Source organism: Bombina bombina, chromosome 1 (assembly GCF_027579735.1).
Source record: "Bombina bombina isolate aBomBom1 chromosome 1, aBomBom1.pri, whole genome shotgun sequence".
Classification (NCBI taxonomy): Eukaryota; Metazoa; Chordata; class Amphibia; order Anura; family Bombinatoridae; genus Bombina; species Bombina bombina.
Window position 1 is genome coordinate 1,386,418,118 of NC_069499.1, and position 17,579 is coordinate 1,386,435,696.

Consider the following 17,579-nt stretch of genomic DNA (forward strand, 5'->3'; position numbering starts at 1 on the left):
TTTTTCATACCTACTCTTATGGAATCACAAATTGAATCATCCACTTGCAGTGTCTCCAATGGACATTACCAGTTGTGTCTGATAGACCAGCAAGGTTTTCCTCCACTTCAGTTTCCATTTGTCACAACTATGGTTGAAGTTTATTACCTGACATCTAAACAACCGTTCACATCTTCCTGAAAATTATTTCTATCCTCATTCCATTCTACACACTTGATTGGTTCTTCTACCACCTCTGAAACATTTTTAGTTAAAGGGACAGTCAAGTCCAATAAAAACTTTCATGATTCAGATAGGGCATGTAATTTTAAACAACTTTCCAATTTACTTTTATCACCAATTTTGCTTTGTTCTCTCGGTATTCATAGTTGAAAGCTAAACCTAGGAGGTTCATATGCTAATTTCTTAGACCTTGAAGGCCGCCTCTAATCTAAATGCATTTTGATAGTTTTTCACCACTAGAGGGCATTAGTTCATGTGTTTCATATAGATAACGTTGAGCTCATGCTCGGGAATTTACCATGGAGACAGCTCTGATAGGCTAAAATGCAAGTCTGTCAAAAGAACTGAAATAAGGGGGCAGTCTGCTGAGGCTTAGATACAAGGTAATTACAGAGGTAAAACATGTATAATTATAACTGTGTTGGTTATGCAAAACTGGGGGAATTAGTAATTAAGGGATTATCTATCTTTTAAGACTACAAAAATTCTGTTGTTGACTGTCCCTTTAAGTCTCCACTCCAGCTTAAAATGAAATGGGAACATGCAGTTTGAAAAAACGCCACAAGATGGCATATGAGTAGGATGTGGAGGTATCGGTTTAAGTCTCGGAGCATTTGCACAAGTACAAGTACTCATGCAAATACTTGGTATCGGCACCTATACTAGTATCGGTATCGGCGCAACCCTACTTATAATTAGTAGGACATACACAGATAACACTACTCTATTAATTTCAAATTCAGCTTAAACAGCTTTCAATACTACATAAAACCCAAAATTGTTCTTTCAAAATATACTTCTAGTATCTCATCTGCTTTGTTCTTTTAGTATCCTTTGTTGAAAAGTTGACCCCAGTAGACTCAGGAGCAGCAATACACTACTAGTTGATTGGTGATTGCACATATGAGCCTCTACACATACATGCCTCTAATCATTGGCTCACCTGTGTTCAGCTAGCTCCCAGTAGTGCACTGCTGTTTCAAAGGCTACCAAGAGAATGAACCAACTTTTATAATACAAGTAAATTGGAAAGTTTTTATAAACTGTACGTTCTATCTGAATCCTCAAAGAAAAATGTGTTTTATGTTCCTTTTAATTAACATTTCTTCGGGCAAAACTATATACATTTCTGAGTACTGTATCCCTTTAAGCAATGGTTCCCAACTTACTCAAAGGAAAATAGCATTGTTGAGTGAATGGTTTGTTTCACAGAAAATGAAATCTGAATAGTAGTGCTATCGTTTGTGACATATCTCCAGGTTATTCCATGTTTCATTTCTGGTTCTTCATTTTTGATTTTCTTTATTTCTTTTTTTCTGTTTATGAAATGTGACCTTCTATTTATTTCTATGTTGAGTCTGGTATAGCTCTGTAATGCTCTAGCTTTCTGCGCAGCATTTTATAGTTAATGAGTGACTGTGAGTTAGAGAATTATAATCTACTTTATCTTTGGTTCATTCTAGACTAGTAGTGAAATAGTCCGGACAATGCTGAGGATGAGTGAGATCACCACATCTTCCAATGCAGCATATACGCAGCCGCTGTCCTCCAATGAGGTAGGTGAAAACCATTTCATATTAAGAAGTTACAATAGATATTTAATAATTCATTTTGTCCTTAATTGCAAGCTGTAAATGGAATTCAGCAGTTCTTTCTTCTCACATTTTACTGTAACAACACTTGGAAATAAGCCGTTAGTGATGACATATTTGTTATTGTCTTACCTGGCAAGGTTATTTTATCATTTAAGGGTTTATATTGTAGGCCGTTGAAATTAGTTTGATAAATGGCCTGATACAAATTCAGTTTCCAAATGTAAAGTGCAATATTTAACATTACTTAAAGGGACAGTCTAGTATAAATTAAACTTTCATTATTCAGATAGGACTTTTAATTTTAATCAACTTTCCAATTTACTTTTATCATCAAATTTGCTTTTTTCTCTTGGTATTCTTAGTTTTTACTAAACATAGGTAGGCTCATATGCTAATTTCTAAGCCTTTGAGGGCTGCCTCTAATCACATGCTTTTTAAATCTCTTTTCAATACAAAGAGACAGAAAGTACATGTGGGCCATATAGGTAACACTGTGTTCAGGCACAGGGGGTTATTTAAGATTTAGCACAAAACAATGCTAAATTTAAGACAATAGATAATAAACAGTCACAGTCATGTGATCAGGGGGCTGGAAGAAGGTTCCTAGATACAAGGTAATCACAGAGGTAAAAAGTATATTAATATAACTGTGTTGTTTATGCAAAACTGGGGAATGGGTAATAAAGGGATTATCTATCTTTTAAAACAATAACAATTCTATGGTAGACTGTCCCTTTAAGGTATGATTATCTAATTCTCGCCAGGTCAGACGTTGTTTTTCTACGCCGACCCTCGGATGGGCTGCCCTGGTGGAATTATCTTTAAAAAGGGGCAGTCCCTGCGAGTGCCAAGATGTCTCCTATTTAACTTAATGGAGCTTGCTGGAAAGTAAAACTTTGCTGTGTAGGGCGAAGTTCGCAGTGAGCAGGGGGTGCACTTTAAAATGAAATCCTGCAGTCAATATTTTCATATGCACGTGTTTTTCTATAAGGGTATTTTGAGTATTTTGAGTATTTTGTCACAACCTCGCCACCTTTTCATTTGTGAGAAGAAACAGGGAGAACTGAAGGGTGGAAATGTTTACAGAATTATGCTGGGATATGAGAGAAACGCCTATGTCCAGCCCTTTTTATGTATTTTGTACTTTTAAGTACAACTTTCTAACAAACAACTGGGGCTGTTTGAGCTGAAAAAAAACCTAACACCTGCAAAAAAGCCGCGTTCAGCTCCTAACGCAGCCCCATTGTTTGCTATGGGGAAACACTTCCTACGTCTGCACCTAACACTCTAACATGTACCCCGAGTCTAAACACCCCTAACCTTACACTTATTAACCCCTAATCTGCCGCCCCCGCTATCGCTGACACCTGCATATTTTTTTAACCCCTAATCTGCTGCTTCATAAACCGCCGCTACTTACATTATCCCTATGTACCCCTAATCTGCTGCCCCTAACACCGCCGACCCCTATATTATATTTATTAACCCCTAATCTGCCCCCCACAACGTCGCCTCCACCTGCCTACACTTATTAACCCCTAATCTGCAGAGCGGACCGCACCGCTATTATAATAAAGTTATTAACCCCTAATCCGCCTCACTCCCGCCTCAATAACCCTATAATAAATAGTATTAACCCCTAATCTGCCCTCCCTAACATTGCCAACACCTAACTTCAAACATTACCCCCTAATCTGCTGACTGGAGCTCACCGCAATTCTAATAAATGTATTAACCCCTAAAGCTAAGTCTAACCCTAACACTAACACCCCCCTAAGTTAAATATAATTTAAATCTAACGAAATAAATTAACTCTTATTAAATAAATTATTCCTATTTAAAGCTAAATACTTACCTGTAAAATAAATCCTAATATAGCTACAATATAAATTATAATTATATTATAGCTATTTTAGGATTTATATTTATTTTACAGGTAACTTTGTATTTATTTTAACCAGGTACAATAGCTATTAAATGGTTAAGAACTATTTAATAGCTAAAATAGTTAAAATAATTACAAAATTACCTGTAAAATAAATCCTAACCTAAGTTACAATTCTATTGGCTGTTCCGATCAGCCAATCAGATTGAGCTCGCATTCTATTGGCTGTTCCGATCAGCCAATAGAATGCAAGCTCAATCTGATTGACTGATCGGATCAGCCAATCGGATTGAACTTGATTCTGATTGGCTGATTCCATCAGTCAATCAGAATTTTCCTACCTTAATTCCGATTGGCTGATAGAATCCTATCAGCCAATCGGAATTCGAGGGACGCCATCTTGGATGACGTCCCTTAAAGGAACCGTCATTCTTCAGTTGGACGTCGTCGGAAGAAGATTGATCCGCGCTGGAGGTCTTCACGATGGAGCCGTTCCTCATTGGATGAAGAGAGAAGATGCCGCTTGGATCAAGATGGTTGCCGGTCTGGATCGCCTCTTCTTCCCGGATAGGATGAAGACTTTGAAGCCTCTTCTGGACCTCTTCAGCCGCAGGATTATGGATCGCCAGCCCCCGCTTGGGTTGGATGAAGATTTTGGAGCCAGGACCGATCGGTGTGATACCCGGCGAGGTGAAGATAAGGTAGGAAGATCTTCAGGGGCTTAGTGTTAGGTTTATTTAAGGGGGGTTTGGGTTAGATTAGGGGTATGTGGGTGGTGGGTTGTAATGTTGGGGGGGGGGGTATTGTATGTCTTTTTTTACAGGCAAAAGAGCTGAATTTCTTGGGGCATGCCCCGCAAAGGGCCCTGTTCAGGGCTGGTAAGGTAAAAGAGCTTTGAACTTTTTTAATTTAGAATAGGGTAGGGCATTTTTTTATTTTGGGGGGCTTTGTAATTTTATTAGGGGGCTTAGAGTAGGTGTAATTAGTTTAAAATTGTTGTAATATTTTTCTAATGTTTGTAAATATTTTTTTATTTTTTGTAACTTAGTTCTTTTTTATTTTTTGTACTTTAGTTAGTTTATTTAATTGTAGTTATTTGTAGGTATTGTATTTAATTAATGTATTGATAGTGTAGTGTTAGGTTTAATTGTATGTAATTGTAGGTATTTTATTTAATTAATTTATTGATAGTGTAGTGTTAGGTTTAATTGTAACTTAGGTTAGGATTTATTTTACAGGTAATTTTGTAATTATTTTAACTATTTTAGCTATTAAATAGTTCTTAACTATTTAATAGCTATTGTACCTGGTTAAAATAAATACAAAGTTACCTGTAAAATAAATATAAATCCTAAAATAGCTATAATATAATTATAATTTATATTGTAGCTATATTAGGGTTTATTTTACAGGTAAGTATTTAGCTTTAAATAGGAATAATTTATTTAATAAGAGTTAATTTATTTCGTTAGATTTAAATTATATTTAACTTAGGGGGGTGTTAGTGTTAGGGTTAGACTTAGCTTTAGGGGTTAATCCATTTATTACAGTAGCAGCGAGATTCGGTCGGCAGATTAGGGGTTAATAATTGAAGTTAGGTGTTGGCGATGTTAGGGAGGGCAGATTAGGGGTTAATACTATTTATTATAGGGTTATTGAGGCGGGAGTGAGGCGGATTAGGGGTTAATAACTTTATTATAGTAGCGGTGCGGTCCGCTCGGCAGATTAGGGGTTAATAAGTGTAGGCAGGTGGAGGCGATGTTGAGGGGGGCAGATTAGGGGTTAATAAATATAATATAGGGGTCGGCGGTGTTAGGGGCAGCAGATTAGGGGTACATAAGGATAACGTAGGTGGCGGCTCTTTGCAGTCGGCAGATTAGGGGTTAATTATTGTAGGTAGCTGACGGCGACGTTGTGGGGGGCAGGTTAGGGGTTAATAAATATAATATAGGGGTCGGTGGTGTTAGGAGCAGCAGATTAGGGGTACATAAGTATAACGTAGGTGGCGGTCGGCAGATTAGGGGTTAAAAAATGTAATAGAGTGGCGGCGATGTGGGGGGACCTCGGTTTAGGGATACATAGGTAGTTTATGGGTGTTAGTGTACATTAGAGCACAGTAGTTAAGAGCTTTATAAACCGGCGTTAGCCCAGAAAGCTCTTAACTACTGACTTTTTTCTGCGGCTGGAGTTTTGTCGTTAGAATTCTGAAAAGATAGGATACGCAATTGACGTAAGGGGATCTGCGGTATGGAAAAGTCGCGGCTGGAAAGTGAGCGTTAGACCCTTTCCTGACTGACTCCAAATACCGGCGGTAGCCCAAAACCAGCGCCTCTAACGCTGGTTTTTGACGGCTACCGCCAAACTCTAAATCTAGGCCTAATTGTTTTTTGTGCATCCTGTGTACTTAATTTATGATTTTGCTGTTTTTATTTGTATTCTTGTTTAATTTACATGAACATTGTAAAAATTTTTTTATAAAATACAATTTTAATGGATAAAATTTGATTCGTCTTAACAATCCAATTTTTTTTCCTGCGCATTTTTGTGTCAATGGTTATATTATTAGTTTTTGATGATTTTTAAATTACGATTTTAATTGTTCGATTTTGCAATGGATGCATCTCCTTCCCATACGAAAATGCAGTATATGCCCCTTAGTGTTTTCAGGGTAAAAAGTGGCTTTATATAATTCCACCAGTGAAATAGGACTGGCGAGTATTCTTATAGAATCTCACCAGCCCAGAGACCTTTAGATAACTGCCCCTTAGTTACTTACTGGATATCTAGGTCCATCTTGACAATTGAACTTCAATCTGTTGTGAAAGTTGTCAGATGAGGGGCGTCAGTGACCATATGCTAAAGAAGACATAGATGGATGAATGAAAGGTAATCATGCAAGACCAGGGAAGTTTCCCTTTGCATTTACCGAAGTCTGTTTTCAGTCATTTCCAGTTTAAACCTAAACCAGGGGAATTCTTTCTTTGGGCAGAATCGATCCGCTTAAAAGAGCACCATCTTTATTTCTGTCAGTCCGTAATCTGCCACTAAGATCAGAAACTAGTAGATCCCTCATTAGTGATGGCTGGTTCATTGGTGCAGTGAAGACAGTGCCCCTCCAAATGCCCCCAAACATTATTATGTATTATTATTAGGTAGTACATTTTTAATTCAATGTTTGTGCTTTTCTAGATATAATTATTCACCTTATTACCCTTATTTCTCTTGCAAGGTGTATCCAGTCCACGGATTCATCCTTACTTGTGGGATATTCTCATTCCCCACAGGAAGTGGCAAAGAGAGCACACAGCAAAGCTGTCCATATAGCTCCCCCTCTAGCTCCGCCCCCCAGTCATTCTCTTTGCCGCTTTAACAGATAGGGCATCTCCACGGGAGGGTAAAGTGAATGTGGTGTTAGATTTGTAGTTTTATATCTTCAATCAAAAGTTTGTTATTTTTAAATGGTACCGGTTTGTGCTATTTACTCTCTGGCAGAAATGTGATGAAGAATTCTGCTGAGAGGAAAATGATTTTAGCATGTTGTAACTAAAATCCATTGCTGTTCCCACACAGGACTGAGGAGTACCAGAAAACTTCAGTTGGGGGAACAGTTTGCAGGCTTAATTGCTTTGAGGTATGTTTCAGTCATATTTTTTCTAGTCAAGACAAGATAATGCTAGAAGACTGACAAGAATCCCCATGTGGGAAGGGTAAGCCATGTTCTGAGACTTTGTATAGAACTAGAGGCTTATTTAAGAGGGCTCAATAGACTGATTATCACTTTGGCAGGGCAATCGATTATTTTAATTAACAAAATACTCATTATTGACACTTTTAAAGCACTTTTGATGTGTTTATTCAGGGTTTTAGTCACATAAATTGGGTTCTGAAGGCCCCACAGCTGTGGAGTGGGAGGGGCCTAATTTTGCGCCTCAGTTGCGCAGTTTATTCTGACATATTCTTTGCATGCTGTTTCACATGGGTCCAGAGACTGCTTAGAGAACTTCAAGAGGCTTGCTTTTCTCAAATCCAATACTTAAGGGAAGGTAGGGCCACAGCAGGCTGCTATGGCAAGGTGCTGTAGTTTATTAACCGGTTGTTTGCTTTAGGCGGCTCCGGTTTGGGTATTCATATTGAAGCATTAGGCACATACTGTGAAAATTTCAAGAGATTTGGTTCATTTTTCACCGTTTTGTAAAATTGTGTGCGCTTTTTATTTCTTAAAGGCACAGTACCATTTATTGCAAATTGTGTTTTTACTTGATAAAGTGTTTTTTCCAAGCCTGCTTGTGTATAATACTAATCTGTTAAACATGTCTGACACTAAGGAAAAGCCTTGTTCTATGTGTTCAGAAGCCATGGTGGAACCCCCACTCAGAATGTGTCCCAAGTGCACTAATGTGTCTATACACTTTAAAGATCATATTGTGTCACTTAAAAATATAACCCTAGATGATTCTTTGACTGAAGGTAATGAGGATAGTCCGCCTTCCTCTCCCCATGTGTCATCACCAGTTACGCCCGCTCAAGCGATACCTAGTACCTCTAGTGCTTTGGCACCTATTACATTACAACAACTAGCGGCAGTCATGGATAATTCCCTTGCAGCCTTTCTTTCCAAACTGCCAGTTTTCCCTAAAAAGCGTGATAGCTCTGTCTTGAGAACAGATGAGGAGCAGGCGGAAGCTTTGGGAGGTTTATCTGATGTACCCTCACAACACTCAGAAGTAGGGGCGAGGGATGTAATATCTGAGGGAGAAATTTCTGACTCAGGAAAAGTTTCTCAGCGGGCAGAATCAGATTCACTAGCGTTTAAATTTAAATTGGAACACCTCTGCGTATTGGTTAGGGAGGTTTTATCAACTCTGGATGATTGTGACCCTATGGTGGTCCCAGAGAAATTGTGTAAAATGGACAAATATCTAGAAGTCCCTGTATACACTTATGCGTTTCCGATCCCTAAGAGGGTGGCGGATATTGTTGCTAGGGAGTGGGAGAGACCAGGTGTACCTTTTGTTCCCCCCCCTATCTTTAAGAAAATGTTCCCCATAACTGATCCCAGGCGGGACGCATGGCAGACGGTCCCTAAGGTAGAGGGGGCAGTTTCAACACTAGCCAAGCGCACAACCATACCAATTGAAGACAGTTGTGCTTTCAAAGATCCTATGGATAAAAAATTAGAAGGTTTACTAAAGAAAATATTTGTTCAACAAGGTTTCCTTCTCCAACCTATTGCCTGCATTATTCCTGTAACTACTGCAGCGGCTTTTTGGTTTGAGGCGCTGGAGGAGTCGCTCCAGAGGGAGACTTCATATGACGAAGTCATGGATAGAATTAATGCTCTAAAGCTGGCTAATTCATTTATCACAGATGCCGCTTTGCAATTAGCTAAGTTAGCGGCGAAAAATTCTGGTTTCGCCATTATGGCGCGCAGAGCGCTTTGGCTCAAGTCATGGTCGGCTGACGTGTCGTCCAAAACAAAATTGCTAAATATCCCTTTCAAAGGAAAGACCCTTTTCGGGCCCGAGTTGAAAGAGATTATTTCGGATATCATCGGGGGTAAGGGCCATGCTCTCCCGCAAGATAGGCCTTTTAAGGCTAAAAATAAGGCTAATTTTCGTTCCTTTCGCAACTTCAGGAGCGGTCCTGCTTCAACCTCTGCAACCGCAAAGCAAGAGGGTAACGCTTCACAGCCCAAGGCAACCTGGAAGCCTTTGCAGGGCTGGAACAAGGGTAAACAGGCCACGAAGCCTGCAGCTGCTACTAAGACAGCATGAAGGGGTAGCCCCCGATCCGGGACCGGATCTGGTAGGGGGAAGACTCTCTCTCTTCGCTCAGGCTTGGGCAAGAGATGTTCCCGATCCCTTGGCATTAGAGATTGTTACTCAGGGATATCTTCTAGAATTCAAGGACTACCCTCCAAGGGGAAGGTTCCACATTTTTCGTCTGTCTTCAGACCAGACAAAGAAAGAGGCGTTCTTACACTGTGTAGAAGATCTACTCAAGATGGGAGTGATATATCCAGTTCCAATTACAGAACAAGGACTGGGTTTTTACTCAAACCTGTTTGTGGTTCCCAAAAAGGAGGGAACTTTCAGACCAATCCTGGATCTAAAAATTCTAAACAAATTCCTCAGAGTTCCATCATTCAAGATGGAGACCATCCGAACAATCTTACCTATGATCCAGGAAGGTCAATATATGACTACCGTGGATCTAAAGGATGCGTACCTACATATTCCTATCCACAAAGATCATCATCAGTTCCTAAGGTTCGCCTTTCTGGACAAGCATTACCAGTTCGTGGCCCTTCCCTTCGGGTTGGCCACCGCTCCCAGAATTTTCACAAAAGTGCTAGGGTCCCTTCTGGCGGTATTAAGACCGTGGGGCATTGCAGTAGCACCTTATTTGGACGACATCTTAATAGAGGCTTCATCTTTTCCCAGAGCCAAGGCTCATACGGAGTTTGTTCTGGCCTTTCTAAGGTCTCACGGGTGGAAGGTGAACATCGAAAAAAGTTATCTGTCTCCGCTCACAAGGGTTCCCTTCCTGGGAACATTAATAGACTTGGTAGAAATGAAAATTTTTCTGACGGAGGTCAGAAAGTTAAAGCTTTTAACTACTTGCCGAGTTCTTCATTCCATTCCTCGGCCATCTGTAGCTCAGTGCATGGAGGTAATCGGATTAATGGTAGCGGCAATGGACGTAGTCCCTTTTGCTCGAATACATCTCAGACCACTGCAACTGTGCATGCTCAAACAGTGGAATGGAGATTATGCAGATTTGTCTCCTCAGATACAACTGGACCAGAAAACCAGAGATTCTCTTCTCTGGTGGTTGTCTCAGGATCACCTGTCTCAGGGAATGTGCTTCTGCAGACTGGAGTTGATCATTGTAACGACCGACGCCAGTCTGTTAGGCTGGGGCGCGGTCTGGGACTCCCTGAAAGCTCAGGGCCCATGGTCTCGGGAATAGTCTCTTCTCCCGATAAACATTTTGGAACTTAGAGCAATATTCAACACGCTCCAAGCATGGCCTCAGCTAGCGACGGCCAAATTCATCAGATTTCAGTCGGACAACATCACGACTGTAGCATACATCAATCATCAGGGAGGAACAAAGAGTTCCTTAGCGATGAAGGAAGTAACCAAAATAATCAGGTGGGCGGAGGATCACTCTTGCCATCTATCTGCAATTCACATCCCAGGAGTAGACAACTGGGAAGCGGATTTCCTAAGTCGTCAGACTTTTCGCCCGGGGGAGTGGGAACTTCACCCGGAGGTTTTTGCTCAGCTGACCCAGCTATGGGGCATTCCAGAATTGGATCTGATGGCCTCCCGTCAGAACACCAAACTTCCTCTTTACGGATCCAGGTCCAGGGACCCCAAGGCGGCATTGATAGATGCTCTAGTAGCGCCTTGGTCCTTCAGTCTAGCTTATGTCTTTCCACCGTTTCCCCTTCTCCCTCGGCTGATAGCCAGAATCAAACAGGAGAAGGCTTCGGTAATTCTGATAGCGCCTGCGTGGCCACGCAGGACTTGGTATGCAGACCTAGTGGACATGTCATCTGTCCCACCATGGACACTGCCACCGAGGCAGGATCTTCTAATACAGGGTCCATTCAAGCATCCAAATCTAGTTTCTCTGCAGCTGACTGCTTGGAGATTGAACACTTAATTCTATCCAAGCGTGGGTTCTCTGAATCAGTCATAGATACTCTGATCCAGGCTAGAAAGCCTGTCACCAGGAAAATTTACCATAAGATATGGCGGAAATATCTTTTTTGGTGTGAATCCAAGGGTTTCTCGTGGAGTAAGATTAGGATTCCAAGGATATTGTCTTTTCTCCAAGAAGGATTGGAGAGAGGTTCGTCAGCTAGTTCCTTAAAGGGACAGATATCCGCTCTGTCTATCCTTTTACACAAGCGTCTGGCAGAAGTACCAGACGTTCAAGCGTTTGCACAGGCTTTAGTCAGAATCAAGCCTGTCTATAGACCTTTGGCTCCTCCATGGAGTCTAAATTTGGTTCTTTCAGTTCTTCAAGGGGTTCCGTTTGAACCTTTACATTCCATAGATATTAAGTTATCTTGGAAAGTTTTGATTTTGGTAGCTATATCTTCTGCTCAAAGAGTTTCAGAATTGTCTGCTTTGCAGTGTAATTCACCCTATCTGGTGTTCCATGCAGATAAGGTAGTTTTGCGTACCAAACCTGGTTTTCTTCCTAAAGTTGTTTCTAATAAGAATATTAACCAGGAAATCATTGTTCCTTCCCTGTGTCCTAATACAGCTTCTAAGAAGGAACGGCTTTTACACAATCTTGATGTGGTTCGTGCTTTGAAATTCTATTTACAAGCAACTAAAGATTTCAGACAAACATCATCCTTGTTTGTCGTTAATTCTGGTAAGAGGAGAGGTCAGAAAGTGACTGCTACCTCTCTTTCCTTCTGGCTGAAAAGCATCATCCGATGCAGCCTCCTGAACGAATTACAGCTTATTCCACCAGAGCTGTGGCTTCCACATGGGCTTTCAAGAATGAGGCTTCTGTTGAACAGATTTGTAAGGCAGCGACTTGGTCTTCACTGCATACTTTTGCCAAATTTTACAAATTCGATACTTTTGCTTCTTCGGAGGCTATTTTTGGGAGAAAGGTTTTGCAAGCAGTGGTGCCTTCCGTTTAGGTTACCTGTCTTGTTCCCTCCCTTCATCCGTGTCCTAAAGCTTTGGTATTGGTATCCCACAAGTAAGGATGAATCCGTGGACTGGATACACCTTGCAAGAGAAAACAGAATTTATGCTTACCTGATAAATTACTTTCTCTTGCGGTGTATCCAGTCCACGGCAGCCCTGGCAATTAAGTCAGGTTAAAATTTCTTGTTTAAACTACAGTCACCACTGCACTCTATGGTTTCTCCTTTTTCTCCTAACAAACTTTAGACCCCTTATTTAAAAGCAACAATCTTGGGCTTTCAAATTAGAGATCCTGCGTACGTCATGCTGCCAGCTGACAGCATTGGTTGTATTTTGGGAGTTCTGGCAATTGTTAAGAGGCCTTTATAAACGTATCATGTCTTTATAGCTATCAAGGGATCGTCATAGTAATAATAACAAACTAGCAGTAACCCTAGTAAAGAAAAGGACGATCTTCCTGGAGTCATTTTGAAACAATAGATGGTTCCAGACTAGTCATCAGAAGCCATCCTGAAGTGTGCCCACAGGCCGAAATATTTAAATGAGATGACTCTACTTCATAAGCATAAACAGCTACTGAATGACTCTAATCAGTAAGTTAATCTGCTAATCATTCTAAAGTCATCACCTTAGCTGATGACTTTACAAGCCAGCTGACTCCAGGATGGTCTCTAAAGTAATCCTGTTTGTTTTGGGAACCTCTAGCCTCATTTTATTGTGTTGTCTGAAATAATGACGTTTTTTAAGAATCAAAATAAATGGGAGAACTAGGAGAATGTATAACTGTTTTATGTGTTTTGCTTTTTAATATTTTTTGCTACACTGAGTGAGTTTGGACAGGGGAACTCGCATTCATAAATTGTCAACATTGTTTAAGCCACCACATTGGGAAATAAGAATATTGTATCATTTTTAAAATGTATCTAATATTTGTATGGTTAGTTTTATACTAATTAATTTTCTGTATAAATTGCGAGTTGAACAATATAGGTATAATATCCTAATTTTGTTGTTTTTTGGGACGGTAAACTGATGCTGAATATGGGACAACAATGGGTTTCAAATATTTAGGGAATAATAACTTCTGTGCTGCTATTTCATATGTATACCAGGGTTCAGCAACCTTGGCCCCCAGATGTTTTGAAACTACATTTCCCATGATGCTCAGACAGCCTAAAGTGTGTCTCAGCATCATGGGGAAATGTAGTTCCTAAACATCTAGGGGCCAAGATTGCTGACCCCTGATGTAGACCATAGAAGAAGAATATTTTTTTGCTTTTCATATGGTGGTGTTTTCCTATATTAAGATATTTTTGCAAACTAAAGTTATTTTCTAAAAATGCTAGGTCCGATGAGAAAAAAAACAAAGTATAATGTGTATGAATACCTCACAGAAAAAAAACATTGCAACGTATGTGTAAATGAAATGATAACCAAACAACTATTAATAGATCCAGCACAGGGTGTGAAAATGGCTTAGCAGGAAAGGGTTAAAGGGACAGTAAACACCTTGAGATTTTGTTTTGTCCCCTTTCATGTAATTTCACTCTGAAAATGACGGATTTTCTAATTCTGCAATGTTCATTTAAAGGGACATGAAACCTTAAATTATTTTGTGATTCAGTTAGAGCATGCCATTTAAAACACATTTCCAATATACTTCTGTTATCAAATATGCTTTGTTGCAAAAAATACCTAGGTATGCTCAAGAGTAGCAAAGCACTACTGGGAGCTAGCTTCTGATTGGTGGCTGCACATATATGCCTCTTGTCATTGCCTCACCTGATGTGGCCAGCTACCTCTCAGTAGTGCATTGCTGATCCTTCAACAAAGAATACCAAGAGAACAAATCAAATTTGATAATAGAAGAAAGTTAGAAAGTTACTTAAAATTGTATTCTTTATCTGAATCATACAAGAAGGGTTTTATGTTCCTTTAAAGCTCTGAGACTTATCAACACTAACCTTGCTACATACCCCCCTAATTGACTTGAGACAATAACTGCACAACACACAGTAAAAATAAAGAGAGGGGGTGCACACAGCAAAAGTGATCAATAAATGCAAATGTGTCAATCCATACAGGTTACCAAAATATTGGTCAAGTCCCAAACAAGATGAGTGCTAATCGCCCTCCACAGTCACAAATTACCTCCACAGGAGATTAGAAATTAGTGGCCGCACTCTTCTTCACAGACAAGTCCGGATGTTACTATAAAGCAAAAGACAAAACAGAGGGGTGCCTCATGTGTAGAACAACCAAAACAGGTTCAGATGTACAAAGCTGGTGTAGCCAAATGGGTACTCACATTTGACAATGGCACCCTTATGTGCTAGTAGTTACAAGCTGATATCTTGGGGTGTATCAGCTCACCCTCTCCTGGCTTAGAGGCAGACCGGATCATATGCAGAATCCACCGCTCACTCAGGTGCGATACTCCAATTAGGTGAAAGGGTCAAAAGATGCTTGCACTTTGCTCAAGTTTAATAAATGGTTTATTAAAATCACAATAAAAACAAAAGCAGTGAGTGATAGGGGCATCAGTATAAGCCCCCTAAATGCAACGCGTTTCTCGGCTAGACGAACAGCCGTTTCATCAGGCATATGGCACCATACAAAATAATGACCCTTTTAAATCAGATGTTAGCCAATCAAATCTAAAAATGCCCCTTATGGGCGCGTAAACTGTTAACCAGCCTAATTGTGGCTAGCAATACAATGTTACTAATATACCAAAACATATACAACATGTCCAGAGTATAATATCATTCACTGCTTTTGTTTTTATTGTGATTTTAATAAACCATTTTTTAAACTTGAGAAAAGTGCAAGCACCTTTTGCTCTTTTCGCCTAATTGGAGGATCTGGGTGAGCGGTGGATTCTGCATATGATCCGGTCTGTCTTCTGAACCAGGAGAGGGTGAGCTGATACACCCCAAGATATCAGCTTGTAACTACTAGCACATAAGGGTGCAATTGTTAAATGTGAGTACCCATTTGGCTACACCAGCTTTATACATCTGAACCTGTTTTGGTTGTTCATCACACGAGGCACCCCTCTGTTTTGTCTTTTGCTTTATAGTAACTGCACAACAATGCACCTTATACAAACACAATGACCATGGCTAGCCTTGTTGTCTACAGACTCATGCCTGGATTGGCTTCTCCAAATAATGCAAATGGTGGGTGGAGTCTGGCTTTTGAAAAACAATTGCAGCAAACAAGATGTTAATGTGTATTAAACATGTTTAGACTTGGCTGATATGTTATTCTATAACACGATAACAGAAGGTGATTACTGCCATAAGTTATAACTACTGGGATATGGCAAAAAAGTAATAACACATGAGGTTATGGGTAAAGGGCTAGGATGGTCGATAGATAAAACATTTTGTAAACACACAATATTTCATTTTTATTATTGTTCTGTGTATACAACTGATAATATACCTTTTTTCTCCAGATCTTTAAATCACTACCCACAGGATATAATATCTCCAAACAAGTACTTGACCAGTATCTGACTCTGCTGGCTGATGACCCGGTAATTATTCAGTATTCTTATCATGTCATAAGGAAGGAAAGTATCAAATTACTTAGTGATGATAGTCTTTGCGGGGGGATTTATACATTTACATGAGGATCACATGAGGACCTGATCTGTTGGGATATGGGTTTATATATGAGGGTAATATACTGTGCACTATTGCACATGCTCGGTGCCTCACAAAGTGTGCAGATATAAAGATTGTGCAAATTTGGATAATATAAATTACTTGGAACGTTTTTGGAAATTGTATGCTCTATCTGAATCATGACATTTTTAAAGGGACAGAATACACCAATTTCTTTCATGTAATTAGCAAGAGTCCATGAGCTAGTGACGTATGGGATATACATTCCTACCAGGAGGGGCAAAGTTTCCCAAACCTCAAAATGCCTATAAATACACCCCTCACCACACCCACAAATCAGTTTTACAAACTTTGCCTCCTATGGAGGTGGTGAAGTAAGTTTGTGCTAGATTCTACGTTGATATGCGCTCCGCAGCAGGTTGGAGCCCGGTTTTCCTCTCAGCGTGCAGTGAATGTCAGAGGGATGTGAGGAGAGTATTGCCTATTTGAATTCAATGATCTCCTTCTACGGGGTCTATTTCATAGGTTCTCTGTTATCGGTCGTAGAGATTCATCTCTTACCTCCCTTTTCAGATCGACGATATACTCTTATATATATATACCATTACCTCTGCTGATTTTCGTTTCAGTACTGGTTTGGCTTTCTACAACATGTAGATAAGAGTCCTGGGGTAAGTAAGTCTTATTTTCTGTGACACTCTAAGCTATGGTTGGGCACTTTTTTATAAAGTTCTAAATATATGTATTCAAACATTTATTTGCCTTGACTCAGGATGTTCAACATTCCTTATTTTCAGACAGTCAGTTTCATATTTGGGATAATGCATTTGAATAAATCATTTTTTCTCCTGTTAAGTGTAGTCAGTCCACGGGTCATCCATTACTTATGGGATTATATCTCCTCCCTAACAGGAAGTGCAAGAGGATCACCCAAGCAGAGCTGCTATATAGCTCCTCCCCTCTACGTCATATCCAGTCATTCTCTTGCACCTAACTTAAAGATAGGACGTGTGAGAGGACTGTGGTGTGTTAAACTTAGTTTTTATTCTTCAATCAAAAGTTTGTTATTTTAAACGGCACCGGAGTGTGTTGTTTGTTCTCAAGCAGCATTAGAAGAAGAATCTGCTTGAGTTTTCTATGATCTTAGCGGTCGTAACTAAGATCCACTTGCTGTTCTCGGCCATTCTGAGGAGTGAGGTAACTTCAGAACAGGGGATAGCATGCAGGGTCCACCTGCAAGGAGGTATGTGCAGTAAATTATTTTCTAAGGAATGGAATTGACTCAGAAAATACTGCTAATACCGATGTAATGTAAGTGCAGCCTTAAATGCAGTAGTAGCGACTGGTATCAGGCTGATATGTATGTATGTATACTCTGAGGTATTTCTGGGGAATGGAATTTCACTAAGAAAATACTGTCAATATTAAAGTAATATTTGAGCCTACACTGCAGTGAAAGCGACTAGCAGCAGGTTTATTAATAACACTTCATAATTTTCAAATTTAAAACGTTTACTGGCATGTTAATCGTTTTTTCTGAGGTACTTGGTGATAAAAC

At 39.9% G+C, this 17,579-nt stretch overlaps 1 protein-coding gene across 1 annotated transcript in view; it reads left to right on the forward strand.

The window, feature by feature from the left end:
• Window positions 1-17,579, forward strand: part of POLR3C (RNA polymerase III subunit C) — a 97,263-nt gene that overhangs the window by 35,280 nt on the left and 44,404 nt on the right. Inside the window, 2 exon segments of the mRNA XM_053704496.1 lie at window positions 1,686-1,778; window positions 15,850-15,930. Of these exon segments, the coding sequence (XP_053560471.1) occupies window positions 1,686-1,778; window positions 15,850-15,930 (174 nt within the window).